At 35.3% G+C, this 17905-nt stretch overlaps 1 protein-coding gene across 5 annotated transcripts in view; it reads left to right on the plus strand.

Moving 5' to 3' along the window:
• SOS1 (sodium proton exchanger, putative (NHX7) (SOS1)) overlaps positions 1-17905 on the plus strand; it is a 67308-nt gene that overhangs the window by 5775 nt on the left and 43628 nt on the right. For all 5 annotated transcript variants that reach the window (XM_088213956.1, XM_088213953.1, XM_088213954.1 and 2 more), the window contains exons 2-5: positions 8670-8720; positions 8887-8978; positions 16965-17042; positions 17119-17276. In XM_088213956.1, the coding sequence (XP_088070082.1) occupies positions 8670-8720; positions 8887-8978; positions 16965-17042; positions 17119-17276 (379 nt within the window). The remainder of the gene's footprint in view (positions 1-8669; positions 8721-8886; positions 8979-16964; positions 17043-17118; positions 17277-17905) is intronic.

Below are 17905 nucleotides of genomic sequence, written 5' to 3' on the forward strand. Positions count from 1 at the left end.
TAAATGTATTGGTTTAAATTAAGTGCTACATTAGTTGTTTTAATTTTCTACCAATCTTCCTTTCTGTGTCGGTAATATAGTGTGATATTTTTACTGGATTAGTGTAGCTCATCACTTATTTAACCATCTCAGATCAAGTGGATCAGAATATATAACCCGATCCGTAAGAGGGTTGTGAGTAGAATGCTAGTTTTATTTTTTTGCTGTTCATTTCTTTGTTTCTTTATATTTCTTTCAAAGGGGGGAATTCCGGAATACAAATTGGTACTTTAAGTTATTGTGTAAGGAATGTAAACCTTGAACAGTTATTTAGCTTCCGCACATTAATTATAATTTATTTCCTTTAAATATTTTCGGGGTCGTTACATGTTTCGTGAATGGGAAGATATGTTAACTTTTTATAGATAGAGGAAGTTGCATCAACATTGTCATCACTACCTGTAGAATACCATATTTTATTATTTAATTATTTAATATTATATAATTAGAATTTTATAAAAATAATAATATTATATTATTAGAATTCTAGTAGAATAAGAATTTTCTTATTAGTAGATTAGGAATTTTATAAATACTTTAAGTGTAACAACTTAAAGAGTGAGAAAATAAAGTTAATTATTTTTTCTCCAAAATCAACATGATAATAAAACTATTTAGGGTTCTAATTTTAGAGTTCTTTCCAAACCCTAAAATAGCACAATATGCTGGGTTGGTACTCTTTTATTTAGATCTACTCTCATCACCACCCAAAACAGATTTGAACCCACTGCTGTGTTTTATGGTGTTTACGGTAATTTTCAGTGGCAGTGGAGGCGCTGGTAAAAATTGCAGTTGCGCTCTGGAGGTGACGGTAAAAAAGTATAGTCGCACATTCATAAGCGTTGGTAAAAAGGTGCAACAGTATTTTGGAGACATTGGTAAAAAGCTGCAACCGCAAATTTGCAGACGCCGATAAAAAGTGCAGTTGCACATTCGTAAGCGCTGGTAAAAAGTTATCTGAAAGCGTTGGTAAAAAATTGCAGCCGCTGGTAAAAAGTTACAGCCACACATCTACAGGTGTCAATAAAAAAGGCTATGCCATTCTGTTTTTCTGTGCATGTTCAGAGATCTGTCCGAAGAAGACGAGTCAAGTCGACTTCGAGCTATTTTTTTGAGCTGATTTTGAGCTGTTTTAGAGCCGAGTTTGAGCTGTTTGAGAACCAAATCCGAGCCGTTTTAGAGCTAAACCCGAGCTCTTTTAGAGTAGATTCGAGTTGAGCTATTTTTAGCCGGGTCGAGCCGTTTTGAGCTGGACTGAGACGAGTCAAGCCGTTTGAACCGAGTTGAGTGCGCGTACGCCTGTGATAGATTGCATGATGACTCTTTAGAACTTGATTTGTAAGTTGGGTATGTGCGATATCTCTGCACCAATTTGAGAGAGGTTGTTGAATACCATGTTTTATTATTTAATATTATGTAATTAAAATTTTATGAAAATAATAATCTCATATGATTAGAATTCTAGTAAAATAAGAATTTTTTTATTAGTAAGTTAGGAATTTTATAAATATTATGAGTGTAAACTTAAAAAGTGAGAAAATAAAGTTTATTATTTTTTCTCTAAAATCAACACTATCTTAATTAATAAATTTGAGTTGACGTGCATGAAACATTGTAATCCTTACAGATTATAGTGGTTGAATGAATGTGAGAAAGTGAAGATGACTAAATGGGTGTTGGTATTTTTTTTATTGGGCAATACACTGATGAAGTCCATTGTGACGTTATGCCTATGCATGCTAGTCATATCCCATTGGAAAAATCCTAACAATATGACAAACATGTAGTTCATGATGGCTATAGCAATTGCTATTTCTTTAACACGAACGGTCAGAGTTTTATTTTTGCACCACTATCACCTAAGGAGGTATTTGAATATCAAGAATTCTCTTAAGGCAAAGTCAGGAGGACATGAGGAAATAAGTGGCAAGGAGAAAACGTGTTTATTCACTAACCTTAACCTTTCTTTATGTAGTGGTATTGTTTTGCAGGACTTGAAAACTATTTTTCCCACTAAAGCAGAGTTGATAAAATCCTTACATAAGAAGGTTCTGATTCAAAAATGAATCGTTTTGAGGAAGGAGGGGATGATACGAACTGGGAATGCCAACTTAAATTAGGCCCCAAGAAAACTCAACATTCCTTCACGCCTCACAGCTACATGAGAATTCATGGCCCTATGAGCTTGCAACCTCACGACTTCAAGGCAAAACCCATCCAATTGATGTTAGAAGCTTACGACCACCTTAAAGAAGAGGAAGACTCATTCCAAAATGGATCTCAAGACCTCATGAGCATGAAAGGCCATAGTTTAGGCCCCATAAAGGATGAGTGTTGCAGTATGGATCATCCAAGCTTGGTGGGGTGCGGTTTGGGTTGTGTGATGGAAGACCAAGGTGGGATGAGCTGTAAAAGTAAGGATCACATCATCATGGACTGTGCAAGACACGGCCAATGCGTTTTCAGATAGGGACAAAGTCCATATGGTAGCATACAAGGGCTAGACACAATATATAATGGGTTTGAGACCAAAGAACTCAAGGAAGCATTCCAAATTTTTTCTCAAGTTTGAATCCTTGAAGGAGAAAGACTTGGATTTCCTTCCGGTCAAGAGGAAGTTAGGCATGCCAAGCCATATAAGATAGGGGCACATGGCCAAGAGAAATACTCACGAGACATTCTACTTCTCCACAAAATTTTCTCCCATCTTTTCCATCATCCAATCGGGTTAAGGATCCTCCTTCAAGTAGGAATGGTAGCTAAAATTCCTTTAGAAATTTGAAATCTAGCTTAAAGAGTCCTATTTGGTTTTTCCTCATCATAAAATTATATTTAAATGGTGTTGGAACCATGTTTGACTTGTGAAAACTCAAAGAGAATAATATTCCCACTCTTGACCGATTCCCACATGGAAAAGGAGTCATTTTTTACTCAAACATGACTAGAAATTATCTCATCTTCAACACAACTTCTACATAAAAAATTCATTAAATAATAAAGTTCAAATCCGATCAAGACAAGACAAGCTTCAATCGGCACAATGCTTGAAGGAATCCTACACTATTCAAGAGAGAAGAGTTTTAATCTATTTATGTTTATGAGTCTTTGATTTAATTTTTTTTATTAGAGTCCTAGATGGAGTTTGAAGATAAGTATTTCTAGGATTTAGTTCTCGGTTTCTAGTAAAATTAGTAAGGTATATGATGATATAAAGGCCTCATTACGTTGTTTGTAATCACATCAATTCAAGTTTTTCATCAATAAAATTATAACTTTTCAAACTTATTGCTTCGACTTTTTGAGTGCTCTTTGAGAGGTTTCTTCAACTTTCTTGTTGAGTGAAAAATTGGTTCTAGTTATTAAGGTGACTCTTCTAACATTTTATCAATTTTTATTATTTTTTCCAAATACCTTAAATTACAATTATAGGTTTATTGTGGGTTAAGTAGGGATAGTTTCTTTAAAGATTAAGTTTTGCATATTAAATTGTATGTATGGGTTTTTGATCATATTGATTGATCCTGGGTTTCACATTACTGATGTTTAGGATTCAAGGTTTTGCTGAGGAAAGCTATTAGTCTTCCCCATTCCCTTTTTACATGGATCAACATCTCAAATAAATGGCTGAGAGAAATCTAGGAGTGCTAATTAAGGGTTGTGATCATACTTCTTTCAAGTTTGCAAATGACATTTTGTTGCTTGATTCCATTGAAAGACATTTTCTACAACAATTATGCTAAGGATTGATCTATACTCAATCTTTAAAAAAATTTCTATAGTATCTGTGAGCTGCAAAAATCATTTCAAGGCTTTGATGCTTGTTTGTCTCGGTGTAGACACATTGCCTCCATCTTGGTAGCTTCATTCTGCAACTTTCTCTCGCGATCAAGTGCACAAAACAACATTTGAACTCTCTTGTAAACAATTGTGCTACCTTGAGATCTCAAACATCTTTTCCAAGTGTTCTAAGTGGCACATTGTTTGGCTATACACTAATATGTTACCAAAGAATATTAGTACAGATTTCCTCAAGTAGGATTCAGAGACATGATCCATAAACTATTAGAAAGTTCCAGGTGCACTTCTGATGCATAACCTTTAATTCAGAATGCTCATGGTGCATCCTAAGTGTCATTTTGTGAATGTCTTTAGGCTTGACTTAGATCTGGTTGTACCTTATCTTTAGATCTACCTTAGAGAAGATGAATGCCCCATGTCCTTTGTCCAACAAATCGTCAATCACCAGTATTGTAAATTTGTCTATGATTGTTTAAACTGTCTATAGTTCATATAAAACCTCTAGCTTCTATCTTTTTTTTGACAAGCAATACAGGTGAGGCAAAAGGGTTGTGGGTAGGTTGAATGACTAAGTTATCTAGCACTTGTGCTATCTATTTCTCTATTTAAGGGTATCTATATGTCTTTATATTCATTGGTGTAGCTCTCGGAATCAAGGGAATGGAGTGATCCTACTCCCTCTTTAGTTGTAGGAATTTAGGCTCATTGAAAACATCTTGTACAGTTGGACCATGAATTTCAAGGCCTCATTTCTTGCTTCTTCCCCTTCTTTCCTGTCCTCGACAATCTCTATACTTTAGCAGTGTACTGAGTAAATCATACTATTTGCTCCTTGTCTCACCTTCTACAGTAGTTTCATGAATCATTTTTAAGTCAGATGCCTCAAAGTTTTTTGTTCGATACTTTTTGTATCACCAACCTCTCGTTATCTTAATGAATGCCACTTGCATCTTCTCAAAATCAAACAAGCATATATTATGTTTCCTCATCCTGTTAGTTTTCAATATAATGTCATAGTGCTCTAGCGCCACAACTTGAAGTGAGCACTTGAACCATAATTTATGCATTTTCTAATTTAGCTCTTGTTGATTTTTGGAGAAAAAATAATAATTTTATTTTTAATCTTTTAAATTATTACATATGGAGTATTTATAAAATTCTTAACTTAGTGATAAAGAATTACTATTATAATAGAATTTTAGTTACATGAGATTACTATTTTATTAGAATTTTAATTATATCATTATAACTAATTAAATAATTAAATAATAAAATATGGTAGTCAACACCCCCTTTTAAGTTGGTACAGGAATATCACACATGCCCAACTTGCAAATTAAGTTCTAAAAAGTCATCATACATTTTACCAGTGCCAAAAGATGCCAAAAAGTGTTACAAACTGAAATCAGATCTGTCAGGCAGGAGCTCAGCTTGGTTCGGCTTGGCTCGACTCAGTTTAAACAACATGACTTGACTCAAAACGGCTCAAAACAGTTCAAACTTGGCTAAAAAACGGCTCAGATTCGGTTCAAAACGGTTCGAAAACGGCTCAAAACAGCTCGAAGTCGGCCCAAGCCAGCTCAAATTTGGGTAAAAACAGCTCCGCTCGACTCAAATGGCTCAGCTCCACATGGACTACACATATTGACTTGGCTTCTTCGTCGGACAGATTTGTTTGCCTCTGCTGCGCGCTGTGTAGAGAGCTCTTCTTCACCTATATCTGATCACCGTGCGCTGATCTCCTTCTTCTGCTGTGCAAGAAGCTTCCGTTGCCGTGATCCAAGCTTCACTTAGCAAATCTGCTCTGCTGTGTCCTCTTTTACCAACCGCCGCTCACTGCTGCGATCTGAGCTATTTCTTGCTCTCTCTCTCTCTCTCATATAACTTTCTAGGGTGGTGATGAGAGTAAATCTAGATAAGTGGGTACCAACTCATTTTATGGTGTTATTTTAAGTTTTGAAAAAAATCATGAAATTAAAACCCTAAAATAATTTTTTGGCTTTGACACCATATTGATTTTTGGAGAAAAAATAATAATTTTATTTTTCATCCTTTAGGTTGCTAGATCTGATGGTATTTATAAAATTTTTAACTTATTAATAAGAAAATTACTATTTTACTAAAATTATACTTGCATGAGATTAGTATTATAATAAAATTCTAATTACATCATCATAAATAATTAATTAATAAACTAATAAAATAATTAAATAATAAAATATAGTAGTCAATAACTCTAAAATATTGAGTTAGCTTGTCAATTTTTGGTGATTTGCCCCCAAAACCTTCAAAGATCGTGACTTGACAAGTTGGGCGTTGCTCCTTGAAGTCACCTTGACATCTATGAAGTATGGGTGTCTCCATTATTGATCAAGATCGGCACTAACTGGGAATCTATTGTTTGCAAAAAATTTGATTGTGTTGCCACTTTCTTGCCCTGTCACGGTGTGCAAGGAGGTTCTCCAATGTCTTTTATCCTTTTCTGTCTCTTCTGCCCTCCCTGTTCAGTACTTTCATCCTTCCTTTCCTCCACAGCTTCGGACATCAATAGTTGTTTTGCCTTGTACTGTGGCTAGAGAAATATCATCATCAGCATTTGTAGCAAGCATTTGTAGGTCGCCTTCCTTTAATGAAGTTGGTTTTGGATGTAAAATTCTGGTGTGGGTTTCTGGTAGATTAGTTATTTCTTCCTGATTTAGTTGGGTGGCCGTTTGAGTCATGAGACGTGGATTTAGGAGGAAATGCAGGGGTCTCTAATTGTTCTTTTGGCACTTGAACATAGCTTCCATGTGCTTTGGATATAGTTGAGCTCGTTCATAGGCTATGTTGAGCATTTGGGATTTGTATAATTTGATTATAGGCCTAGTTCTTCACTTAACTCACTAATTAAGCTTGATATGAAGAAAGTGTCATTCAAATGCGGCACATTTCTTAACATCATCTACCTCAACTTCTCAACCTTCACTTGGTATTCAATGATTGCCTTTTCTTGTTTTAACTTGTTGAATTTTTCCACTACATCAGTTATTGTGGATCTTCCGACCACCTATATATTTCTTCTTCAAGCATTTCCTAATTTGATCATAAGCCTTGGTTCTTCACTTGACCCACTAATGAAGCTTGGTATGAAGTAAGCTTTATTCAAATGAGGGTTTATTTCTTAACATCATGGGGCTCAACTACTCACTTGGTATTCAATGATTGTCTCTGCTTGTTTAAACTTGTTCAATTCCTCTACGACATCAGTTATTGTCAGAGCTTCCAACTACCTGCATATTTCTCATTCAAACGTTGCCTAATCCATTCTTCTTCTTTGTGGTTGCTACCCTTTTATACTATGTATTCGTTTTCTCTCCCAAGAAGAGGGTGACTATTTCAACTTTTTGGTCGTTTGGAACTCCATAAACTTGGAAATACTTAATTACATCTTCTCACCCTCGATCTTGGGTTAATACCCTCAAACAAAGGAGTATCTATTTTGGGTGTTGAAAATATTACCTTGGAAGGGGACAGATGTTAGAGGATTGTACCTGGCTTCTTGGGGGATTCTTGGCCTAGCTACTGTGAGAATTGTTCGCATTGTCTCTGCCAGCATCATTTGCAGGTGGTTGTTGTTTTCTGTCAATTTGGTGTCTAGCGTATAGCGTATCTTCTAGCTTAGGATCGATGTTCTCATATAATTCAATCATAAAATCTTGTAGGCTTTGACCTATAGTCCTCTGACAACATCTTCAACTTGGTTCACTCTCTGTGCATTGTCATTGCAGCTTTTCCTTTGTTCTTGGCCAACTCAGCAATGGAGGATATTGGGCCACCTAGAATGTTTCACTTTGATATTAGATTGTCAGGATTTTGACTCATTATGGTTTATGAGGTCATGTAAAGGTAGGACAGGAAGAAGAATAGGATATAGAGGGAAAGAAATAGATATTTATATAGATAGAGGGAGAATAGGAGCTTAGAGAAAAGGGAGAAGAAGGAATATCTGAAATTGATGCTATTGCTCATTGGTCAATCCGATGCATTATTTGTATTGCACCCGATCATTGGGTACAGTGGTCAATAACAATTCGTACCGTAGAACAGCTGGCAGTCTAGTTAATTTTCCTCAGCATCTTCGTAATAGTGCATATTCATAAAAAATAAAAACAAAAAACAGAAGTAACAGTCTGAAACAAAATAAATTCCTGGCTGTTAATTGTTTCCTATGACGATGTTTTGGGCCTGACATTTACAAAACTGCAACTGTCTCAACCCCAGAAACCTTTTTTGTTTTAGAAGGATGCGAGTTTCTCCATACAATGTCAGCATTTTTGCGTTTACGTTCTCTTAATTTGTCATTGACAAAGAAACTCGTATTAACTTATTTTTAGATTTTTTTTGCCATATGAGACGTGATTCTAATTTTTAAAGAACTGGCAATGACTCGTCCAATAACTCATGACCCAGAATAATTTGAACAAGGTTATTTTCATTTGCACAGAGTCAATATGCAGGACAACTTTTTCCATTTACTTTGAGGAACTGTATACTGGTGTATCTTTAGCCAATGGCGCAATTTTGGTTAAGCAATTACCAAAATTTAGTTTTAACAATGACCAAATTTTAGTTTTATGCCCATCTTTTTTTCATGCAGAGTCTGAAAATTCTTCCTTTTCTTTTTCACTCATTTGTCTGTTTAATTAGCTAGATTTTTCAGTTTTTACCACGTAAAAAGACTGCTTGATGTTTGTTCAGCTTTATACCTGGAGTCAAGATTATTTTAGTTTACTGTGAATGATAATATAATTCATTATAAATCTTATAAATCTAATTGAAAGATTTATGTGCAGAATATGGTACAAGTCACAAATTGGGAAAGATTGGTGATGGCATTCGGCTTTGTAAGTTATATTTTCTTTCTCCTGACTTTTCCCCAGTATCAACTTCACAAGAGTAAACAAGGTTGGACAGTGACAACTAAGTTTGGAGATAGTTTATTATTCAAAAGGAGTTGTTTCTCAATAGTAAATAATCAGCTCTAACTAAAGTATAAATGTTTTGTTGCAGGGGCAGATATTGATCCTGACCTTCTATTGGCCGTTTTTCTTCCTGCTCTTTTATTTGAGAGTTCATTTTCAATGGAAGTGCACCAGATCAAGGTTTTCTTTCTCTACTGTGTTCTAATCGCTCCTGTTTGGTGTACATGACTGAGTTTCAGTAGAATTTTTGGGATCTTTCTCCTTTCCCGGTGCCCATGCACCTGCATTTTCCCCTGCATCTTTTGGTATATTGTTATGGTCCCTACCTTGGATCTTCTTATGGGATTTATATTAATAGAATGAGCTTGTGAAGAGAGAAGTCAAGATCTCCTTAAGTTAAAACATTTAAGAAACTTTTTGACACATTTTCAGCATAACTTGATTATTCAGAGCATATCAACTCTTTTATAGGATTTTTTTTTTAAATAAAAGTTGTATCATAAAATTGGTACCAAGTGGGTACCACACATTTACACTGCCTTTACATCTCTATTAAATGATCTAACACCATTCTAATTTTGTCTAAATAAAAAATATCATGACCTAACAATAGAAAACTAAAAGTATGAATGCATCTATCCTTATACAATTGAAATCTCTCATTTCCCTCGAAAGCTCTTGAATTTCTTTTCTTCCATACCACCCATAAAACCAATAATGGAATAAGCATAAAGTTATTTCTTTTTTTGCACAAATCAGTCCATGGCCATATTTCAGTTTTCACGGAACCCGCTATTGCCCATTTTATTCCCAAAAGACCATAGATCATTGTCCATAAATGGTAAGTCAGCGGGCACCACAACAACAAATAATTACATGATTCCTCATTAGTTTTGCACATGAAATAGTGGTTAACCATACATCTGCGCCCCCTTATCAACATATCAGTGGTTAATACACTTTCTTTACAAGCTTCCCATGTGAAAAAAGCCATTCTTGGTGGTACTTTTGTCTTTCATATTTGCCTATGCGGAAAATTGGTCCCCTGGATCCTTGATTCTCCTAAAAGCTGTTTGTAAAACGATTTTACAGAGAATACCCCACTTTTTTTCTGGCATCCACTGTTTAAAATCATCTTGCTGACCCATTTTTACTTGAGAGACTGTAATGATTAATTGTTGAAACTCATTAATTTCCCAATTATTCAAATTTCTTTTAACCTGCACATCCCAGAAATTTGTATTCCCCTGCACCAAAATACGCCTCCTTGACTTTCATGTCCCTTTTTTGTGCAATTTCATATATTCTTGGGAATTTGTTTTTTAATTTGAAGTTACCAATCCATTCATCTTCGCAAAAACTTATTTTTTCACCATTTCCTACGCATCATTTTGTGCATACCGTAAATTCCTGGCAGCCTACTAGAATGTTCTTCCACAGACTTCTGCTATTGTTTCCTCCCACCTGTCTCCCGCCAGTCCCACTTCTCTTTTTACCCCACCGTGCCTCTACCGCCTTACTCCATAATCTATTTCCTTCCCTTCCCTTTCTCCACAACCACTTCCCTAACAAAGCTTTATTCATTTTCACCATTGATCTCAGCCCCAAACCACCTTTATTGTATGTTTTTTTCACCTTATTCCACCTAACTAAATGATAATTTCTTTTGTCCACCTCATCACCCCATAAAAATCTGCGTGAAATCATTTTCAACTTCTTTGCAATCTTGATTGGCATAGTGAAAACTGACATGTAATAAATTGGTAAATTTGAAAGGAAATTTCTCTTCCACCCTGCCAACCTCTTCTCAACTATTTCAACCACTAGATCCCATGTTCTTGTTTCTTTGACTTTTTCTCCCGAAGGAAGTCCAAGGTATTTCATAGGTAGATCACCCACTCTAAATCCCAATACCTCCGCCATTTGCCTTTCGTTTCTTCGATCTCTAATTTTTACCAGCTCGATTTTAACATATTTATTTTTAGTCCCGATATCATTTGAATTCATAGTAGGATGCATCGTAGGTGTAACATTTTCAACTACCTGACTGATAAAATATGATAACATCATCGACAAACAATAGATGAGACACCTCAACCATAGAATTTCCTTTGCCAACCATTACCCCTTTAATCATACTTAACTCTTTTGCCCTCTCCAACAATCTGGTAAAAGCTTCCATAACTACTATAAATAAAAAAGGTGAAAGTGGGTCTCCCTGTCTCAAACCTTTTGAAGCTGTGAAGAATGATGAAACTCCACCATTAACCATTTACCGCAAACGATGTAGCTGTAATGCGTTGTTTTATTCATTTTCTCCATCTATCACCAAAACCCAATTTTTCCAACATATATTCCACAAACTTTCAGTCGACGTTGTTAAAAGCCTTCTCCATATCTAGTTTACATAATACACCTTCCCTTTTATTACTTATTAGTTCATCTACTATCTCGTTTGCCACCATCACAACATCAAGAATCTGTCTACCTTTAACAAAAGCGTTTTGGCTCTCCCCAATCACTTTTGCTAATGCCTTTGACAATTGCCTAGCTAGCACATTTGAAATCAATTTATACATACACCCCGCAGGACTAATAGGACGAAATTCTTTTATACTCATCGCCCCTTCAGTTTTTGCTATTAGAACAATAAAAATTGAATTCAAAGCTTTGACAAATGACCTGGAATAAAAAAACTCCCTAAAGACAGCAATAATATCACTCTTTAATACTTCTTAAAACTCCTGTAGGAATCTCATGTTGAAGCCATCAGACCTTGTTGCTTTATCCCCATTACACGACATCAACGCAGTATGTATTTCCTCTTCTCTAAATTCCTGTTCAACAAGCTTCCTACTGCCCTCTGAAAGAGACCTGAATTGTAAATTTTCCAGTCTTGGTCTCCATTTTATCTTCTTGGTGTACAACTTCATGAAATGTTCTTTAGCAGCTCTTCTATAGGCTTACAAATTCAAACCAATTGTTAAACGACCAACTTCTCTTGTGTTAGGATAAGAATTCCCCTTAAGACTAGCAATTCTTTCCATCAAACTTGGCACTTGTCCTCAAGTGCGAAATTGGGATTTTACAGCTAAATGATCAACAAGTTCCCAAGAGGCTTCAGCAGGAGACAACCCTTCTCAGTGAATTAGTGCTTGCTTGATGTGGCCTTGATTGTGAAAATACAGCAGAAGTGGAGTGAGAATGGGCATTCCATGATCCACCAATGGCAGATGTGGTAAGATTGTAGGAGTTACATGATACTTTCTAGAAAAGAAACATGGAACAAATGGTGAAGTTCAGAAATTTTAGGTGGCTCCGAATGATGGGCTAGTTATCTGGTTTTTTCTAGAATTGGGGATGGACCATTAGAGCAAGGAGATAACTTATAACTGCATTTCAGAAGGAAATTTGGTGATAGGGCTGTAAATACAGTAAAACCAGATCTCCCACCTCAAAGGAGGCATATTGATGAACAAAATCATAATGAACTTTATAATATTTGTGGGAGAATAAAATGTTATTTTTTTATTGAATAATTTGGCCCTCACAGTCGCTTTCTTTCTGGCTGCAAATGGCTTATTGACACTCTCTGCTCATAACTATAGGCCACTAACAAGATGTCTTCAAGGAAGATTAATGTTAGCTCATGCGCATACTCTCTCAGCTTCTTGAGTTACGGTAGTTAGCGCAGCTGCACCAGAAAAAGAGAAACTGAGATGGAGTTGCCTGCACCGCTCCTGAGGAAACAGGCAGGTGCAAAACTGTGAGAAGTTGGCTTCAGGAACATGAGACCATGAGTACAGAACAACCTGGTTTGTAAATGGGTAGCAATGGTGGACATAGTTCTGACACCACATTGAGAGAATGGTAAAATTAGAGAGAGAGAATAGTTCTATCTGTGCATTTTCATACGGACTATAGATGGTTACAAAATAAAGAATTAGCTAATATGAGATTTAGAATTTAATATAAACGACGTGTATATATAAAGGAAAAAGAGGAATCTTTGGATATTCTGGATAGAATCTTAGCAGCAAGTATTCTGTATATTCTGTATAATCAACAACAGATACCCCTCCCTCTGGATTTGTGTAAAAGTAAAGGAATGTAGCTTTTTTTGTTGTTCTGGGGAGATAAAATGGTAAAATCTCAAATTCTGTACGCATTAAGTCCTTAATTTAGAAGTGGAGAAAATTGTCAATTGACTGTTCAAACTACACACATGATGAAGCAGGATTAGAAAGTTCAATTTTTTCCACATCAGAGCATGTTAGATTACTGATAGTGGTTTTCAAATAGCTTTCTTGTCTCCATGTAGTTGCGCTTTTCCAGGTAATGGGGATTCATATTTGTGGAAGAATGAATGTTATATTTATTATTGAGTATTAGAGCCATATATATACATAGTCTTGAGAACAATAAAAGGAAACATACAATTAATTACATGTGGGTGTTTTGCTAATATATTATTTGCTTTAATTACACATAATTGTCAGGAATAACTGGGTTGTTCTCATTGAATACTATGTTTCTATTTATACAAGTTCTAGGGATAAAGAAAAGAGAAGTTAAAATTAATTTGAAAGGGTGTATTTTACTTTAATATTCTTAACCTATTTTAGTTCTATTTATACAAAAACTACATTCTTTTATACTCCCCCTCATGTTGGGAAATAGATGTTATCCATCATTAGCTTGGTAATGATATTTTGGAATGTTGAACTACTCAAGATTTTTATACATATCTGTAATTTGTAACTTGGTGAGCACATAGAGAGTACATATTAAACCATTGTCTACCTTCTCCTTGATAAAATGTCTATCAACTTCAAATTATTTTGTGTTATGATGCTGTACAGGATTGTGAGCAATTCTTATTGGCGATTTGTTGCCACAGTAAAGATGATTGAGTTATCCCACTTCACCCTTAAATCTTCCAAGAGTCTCTTCAACTACAGTAACTCATATGCCCCTTGTGCCATTGCGTAATATTTTGACTTTGCGCTTGATTTTACAACTATGTTTAGCTTTTTACTCATCCAAATGACCAATTTTGCCCCAAGAAAAATACAGTAACCTATAATAGATCTTCTATCCTCTATTGATCCTGCATAATATGCAGTAGTGTAAGTTTCAAAGATCAACCAATTCCTTTTAAACATTATGCCTTTCCCTACCCCTTTAGATAGTGTAGTATTCTATAGGCTACCTATAAATGAATACCTTTAGGGCTGTGTATGAATTAACTTATCAAATTTACTACATAAGTAATGTCATGTCTTGTGTGTGATAGGTAAATCAATCTCCTAATTAGTCTCCTTTCAATTATTCCATTTACCCTGTATTTTATAGTGAATATTCACTTGCATCCTACGGTCTTCTTTCGTTTGGACAAATCCATTATGTCCCATGTCTAGTTCTTTTCTAGTGCCTGTATTTTAACAATCATGATATTTTTTTTTTCATTTTTTATCGTATAATATCTCAAATACAGTGTTAGAAATAATATCAGTATTAGAACTCATGAGAAAATTCTTGTGGGATTGTGAACACTTGTCAAAAAAGATAATATGTGAAATTAAATACAGTGAATTTTTAGTGCATTCTTTGGCTATTTAATAGATTGCAGTGGGCACATCAATATCAGGTTGCTAGGGGTTTCAGCACTTATCTCAGTTCCAAAACTTGTTTCTTATGTTCGACCTCGCCTCAGTTCAAGACTTGGGTTCTTCATCATTGAATATACTTGAGTAAATCTCGAGCAATGTAAGGTTTCTTGGGTAGTATGAGTGTGAAGATTTTCTTCTAGTGGTGTAGCGGTAAAACTAGTGTGGATGGTAATTATGGAAACAGGTCCACTGAAATATCTGTACCCTTATCTTCCGACATGGATTCTCCATAAAAATAAGATTTGACTCAACAAAAGCAGTATTAGTAGACATAAAATTTTTATATAGACAAATGATGATATTTGTATCCTTTTTGAGAAGAGGAGCACCCTACAATATATATTTTAAATCTCTGAGATCAAGTTTCCCTCTCTCATGGGTATAGATATGAACAAATGAGATACACCCAAATATCCAAGAAACTAGATAGTTTATGATACTGACTTCTGGATAAAATTTGGAAAGGGTTTATTTTATAAAGGATTTTTAAAATTAAGGACACTAGAGGGTAATCGATTGATAGTGTATGTAGCAATAAGGGCTATTTTCTTCTAATGCTATTTAGGTACATGGTTATGGAATAAGAAGACTCAGATAGTAGTAAAGAGTTGTTTATTCTTTTGTTCCATTATCTTATTTTGTTGTGGAGTGTGGAATCATCAAACATATGATGATTCATAAATTATTCATTCTAGGCTGAAAGAAGAAGAAAATGTATGATTAAATATTTTTAGCATTATCAGTAGAGGATCTTCTTATGTGGTTCCAAATTGGGTTGTAATTGTTTTGCAAAATTGAGGTATTATATTAGTCATCAAATTTTTCCTTAAGTAAAAAGAGTTCCGTGATTTTTGTGCAATAATCAATGAATGACAAAAATCATGGAGCCCTAGATAGTATAGGAGTGTAGCCAGGTCCCTAAATATTACTATAGAAAAAATATTACACGCTTATATTTAAAATTCACATATAACACAATATAAATTTTCATCAACAAAGTTTTTAAATAAAAAAAAATAAACTTCAAAATAGAAAAAGAAAGATGACCAAGAGATTTGTAGTAGAGTCTATAGTAGTGGTAGAGAGAGATAGCCCATGTGCATCCAAGTAAATATAATCCGTTCCTGAGTTCAACATGTCCAATCATCTTATCTGAGTTCTAGTCCTAAAAAATCATAATGAGAAGAAAAATATATTTTGCAGTTCAGGTTCTTGGTTAATTCTAGTGGCACATTCTCAACAACATATTAGAGTTAATCCTGATGGTGCCCCTTCTTGGGAGTGTGGCTCTTGTGAAGTCACAGCTGGAGCAGGCGAGGTAGGAGGACACACTGCTGGTAGGCAGGCGCATGACTGGTAGGTAAGCGTGCAACTAGGTTGCAGGTGTGCGGCTGGGTGCACAACTACGGACTGGCGCATGGATGGGTAGGTGCGCAGTTGCTGGGGGATGAGTCCATTGTAGCAAATAGCACGGCCAAGTCACCAACCTATGGCTCAGTTGAAGCCGTCAGCGAGGAAGAATGACAATCCAACTAGAGGAATTAGTCATATTGGAAATGCTAGGCAAGCTCTGCATCTAGGATCTGTAATCACACCTGGCAAAAGACGATTCTTAATAACTTCCTGTACAACTGCTACAATTTTGACTAAAAAAAAATGGATCCTGACACAAGGAAGAACCTGTTACACCAATAGATGCGGTCAAAATAGCCAGAATCACACTAGTAACCCAAGTAAATTAGCGAAGTTTTTTAAAATAACCAGTAAGATGAAAGTACACATCCTAGAGGGAAAATAAATGCTACGGCTTAGAAGTGCGAGAGCAGGCCCTCCCAGCAACCTGACTTAGTTTGCTCAGGTGTGGAGAGTACACCTAACATATAGGTGTACCCAATAGAGAGATGGCAGCGGCTGGAGATGACTGAGCTTGCTGGTGGCCAGCTATGAAGGCCGGTAGTGGTGGTGGTGGTGGTGGCTGTTTATGAAGGCTGACCTTGCTTAGAATTCTTGTGTTTTTCTTATTTCGACAATGAAAACTGATTAGGGTTTGTAAAAAAAGAGTTAGAATATTTTGTCTTAAACTTTGATACCAAGTGAAAGAATGAATGTTTTGTTTTTGTTTAGTATTAAGATCTTATCTATACATATTCTGACAATAAAAAGAATTATATAATTAATTACATATGTGGGTATTTTACTAACATACCTTCTACCTTAATTATATGAAATATACACTTCTTAACAATGTTCAATTCGAGGGCTAGTCTCTTTTGTACTTTGCAATTTGGTGCAGGTCCCTTTATTTTTTTTGAAGTTAAAGTCAATGGTGCCATTAACTTAAGATGAAGGCCTGTGGAAATCATGGCTATAATGAGCAACAGTCAAACTTCAGACAAATTTTTTGTCTGCACTATGAAAAGATTGTTGAACATTTTCAATCTTATCTTATTAAATAGCTTCTGATGAATATTTGCTTTTCTTATTTTCTACTTAGAGGTGTTTGGCACAGATGCTTCTACTTGCTGGTCCAGGAGTTCTCATTTCAACATTATGTCTTGGATCTGCTTTGAAGGTATGTAATTCTGTGATGTGTAGACTGAGACAACTAAATTTTCAGCATAACTAAATCTGCAAGGCCGATCTCGCAGCTAACTTTTCCATATAAGTGGGACTGGAAAACATCATTATTGCTTGGGGGACTTCTGAGTGCTACTGATCCTGTGGCTGTAGTTGCTTTATTAAAAGAGCTTGGTGCAAGCAAAAAATTAAGTACGATTATTGAAGGAGAGTCCTTGATGAACGATGGGTAAGTATATGGATTGATCTACAATTTTGGTTATGAAAGTTGCAATTGTAACCCATTAATACATATGCTTTTTTCTAATTAAAAAAACATCATTAACACAGAAAGAGAACAGAAATAGATGAGGATAAATTCTCCTCACATATAAAGAAAGAAAAAAAGCTAGAAAGAAAAAAAGGGGCCAAAATTTTAATGTAAGCCTGCCTTCCAATTCTTTTGCATAGCAGGCAGAGGCAAACCTCAGAAGAACCATGAACTTTACCCACAAAGTAGTCAAACAGATAATTCTTTCCAAATAGCATGTGTAGGGTTAACATGAAAATTTAGTATCTGGCATGCTGTTCTAGTTAGAAAATCCAGCAGTTGACAAAATAAAATCCAGCAGCTGCGAAAATTTGTGATGCAGGACAAGTGGTAGTTACATTAACTTGCTTTGTAGATGGTCTAGAAAAGGAAGAAATTTAGTTGAGAAAGTGAAAAATATAGATAGGTTAGAGAAAATTGTTGATTAAAGTGAAGAAATAAAGAGAGAAATAAACTGATGATGATATGTTAGATAGAGTTATAATAAAGAAGAATGAGCATACAGAGAGAATGTAGAACAAAACTATTAGAAAGGAATTTTTAATTTA

Source organism: Carica papaya, chromosome 2, assembly GCF_054855325.1.
Source record: "Carica papaya isolate Zhongbai chromosome 2, ASM5485532v1, whole genome shotgun sequence".
Lineage (NCBI taxonomy): Eukaryota > Viridiplantae > Streptophyta > Magnoliopsida > Brassicales > Caricaceae > Carica > Carica papaya.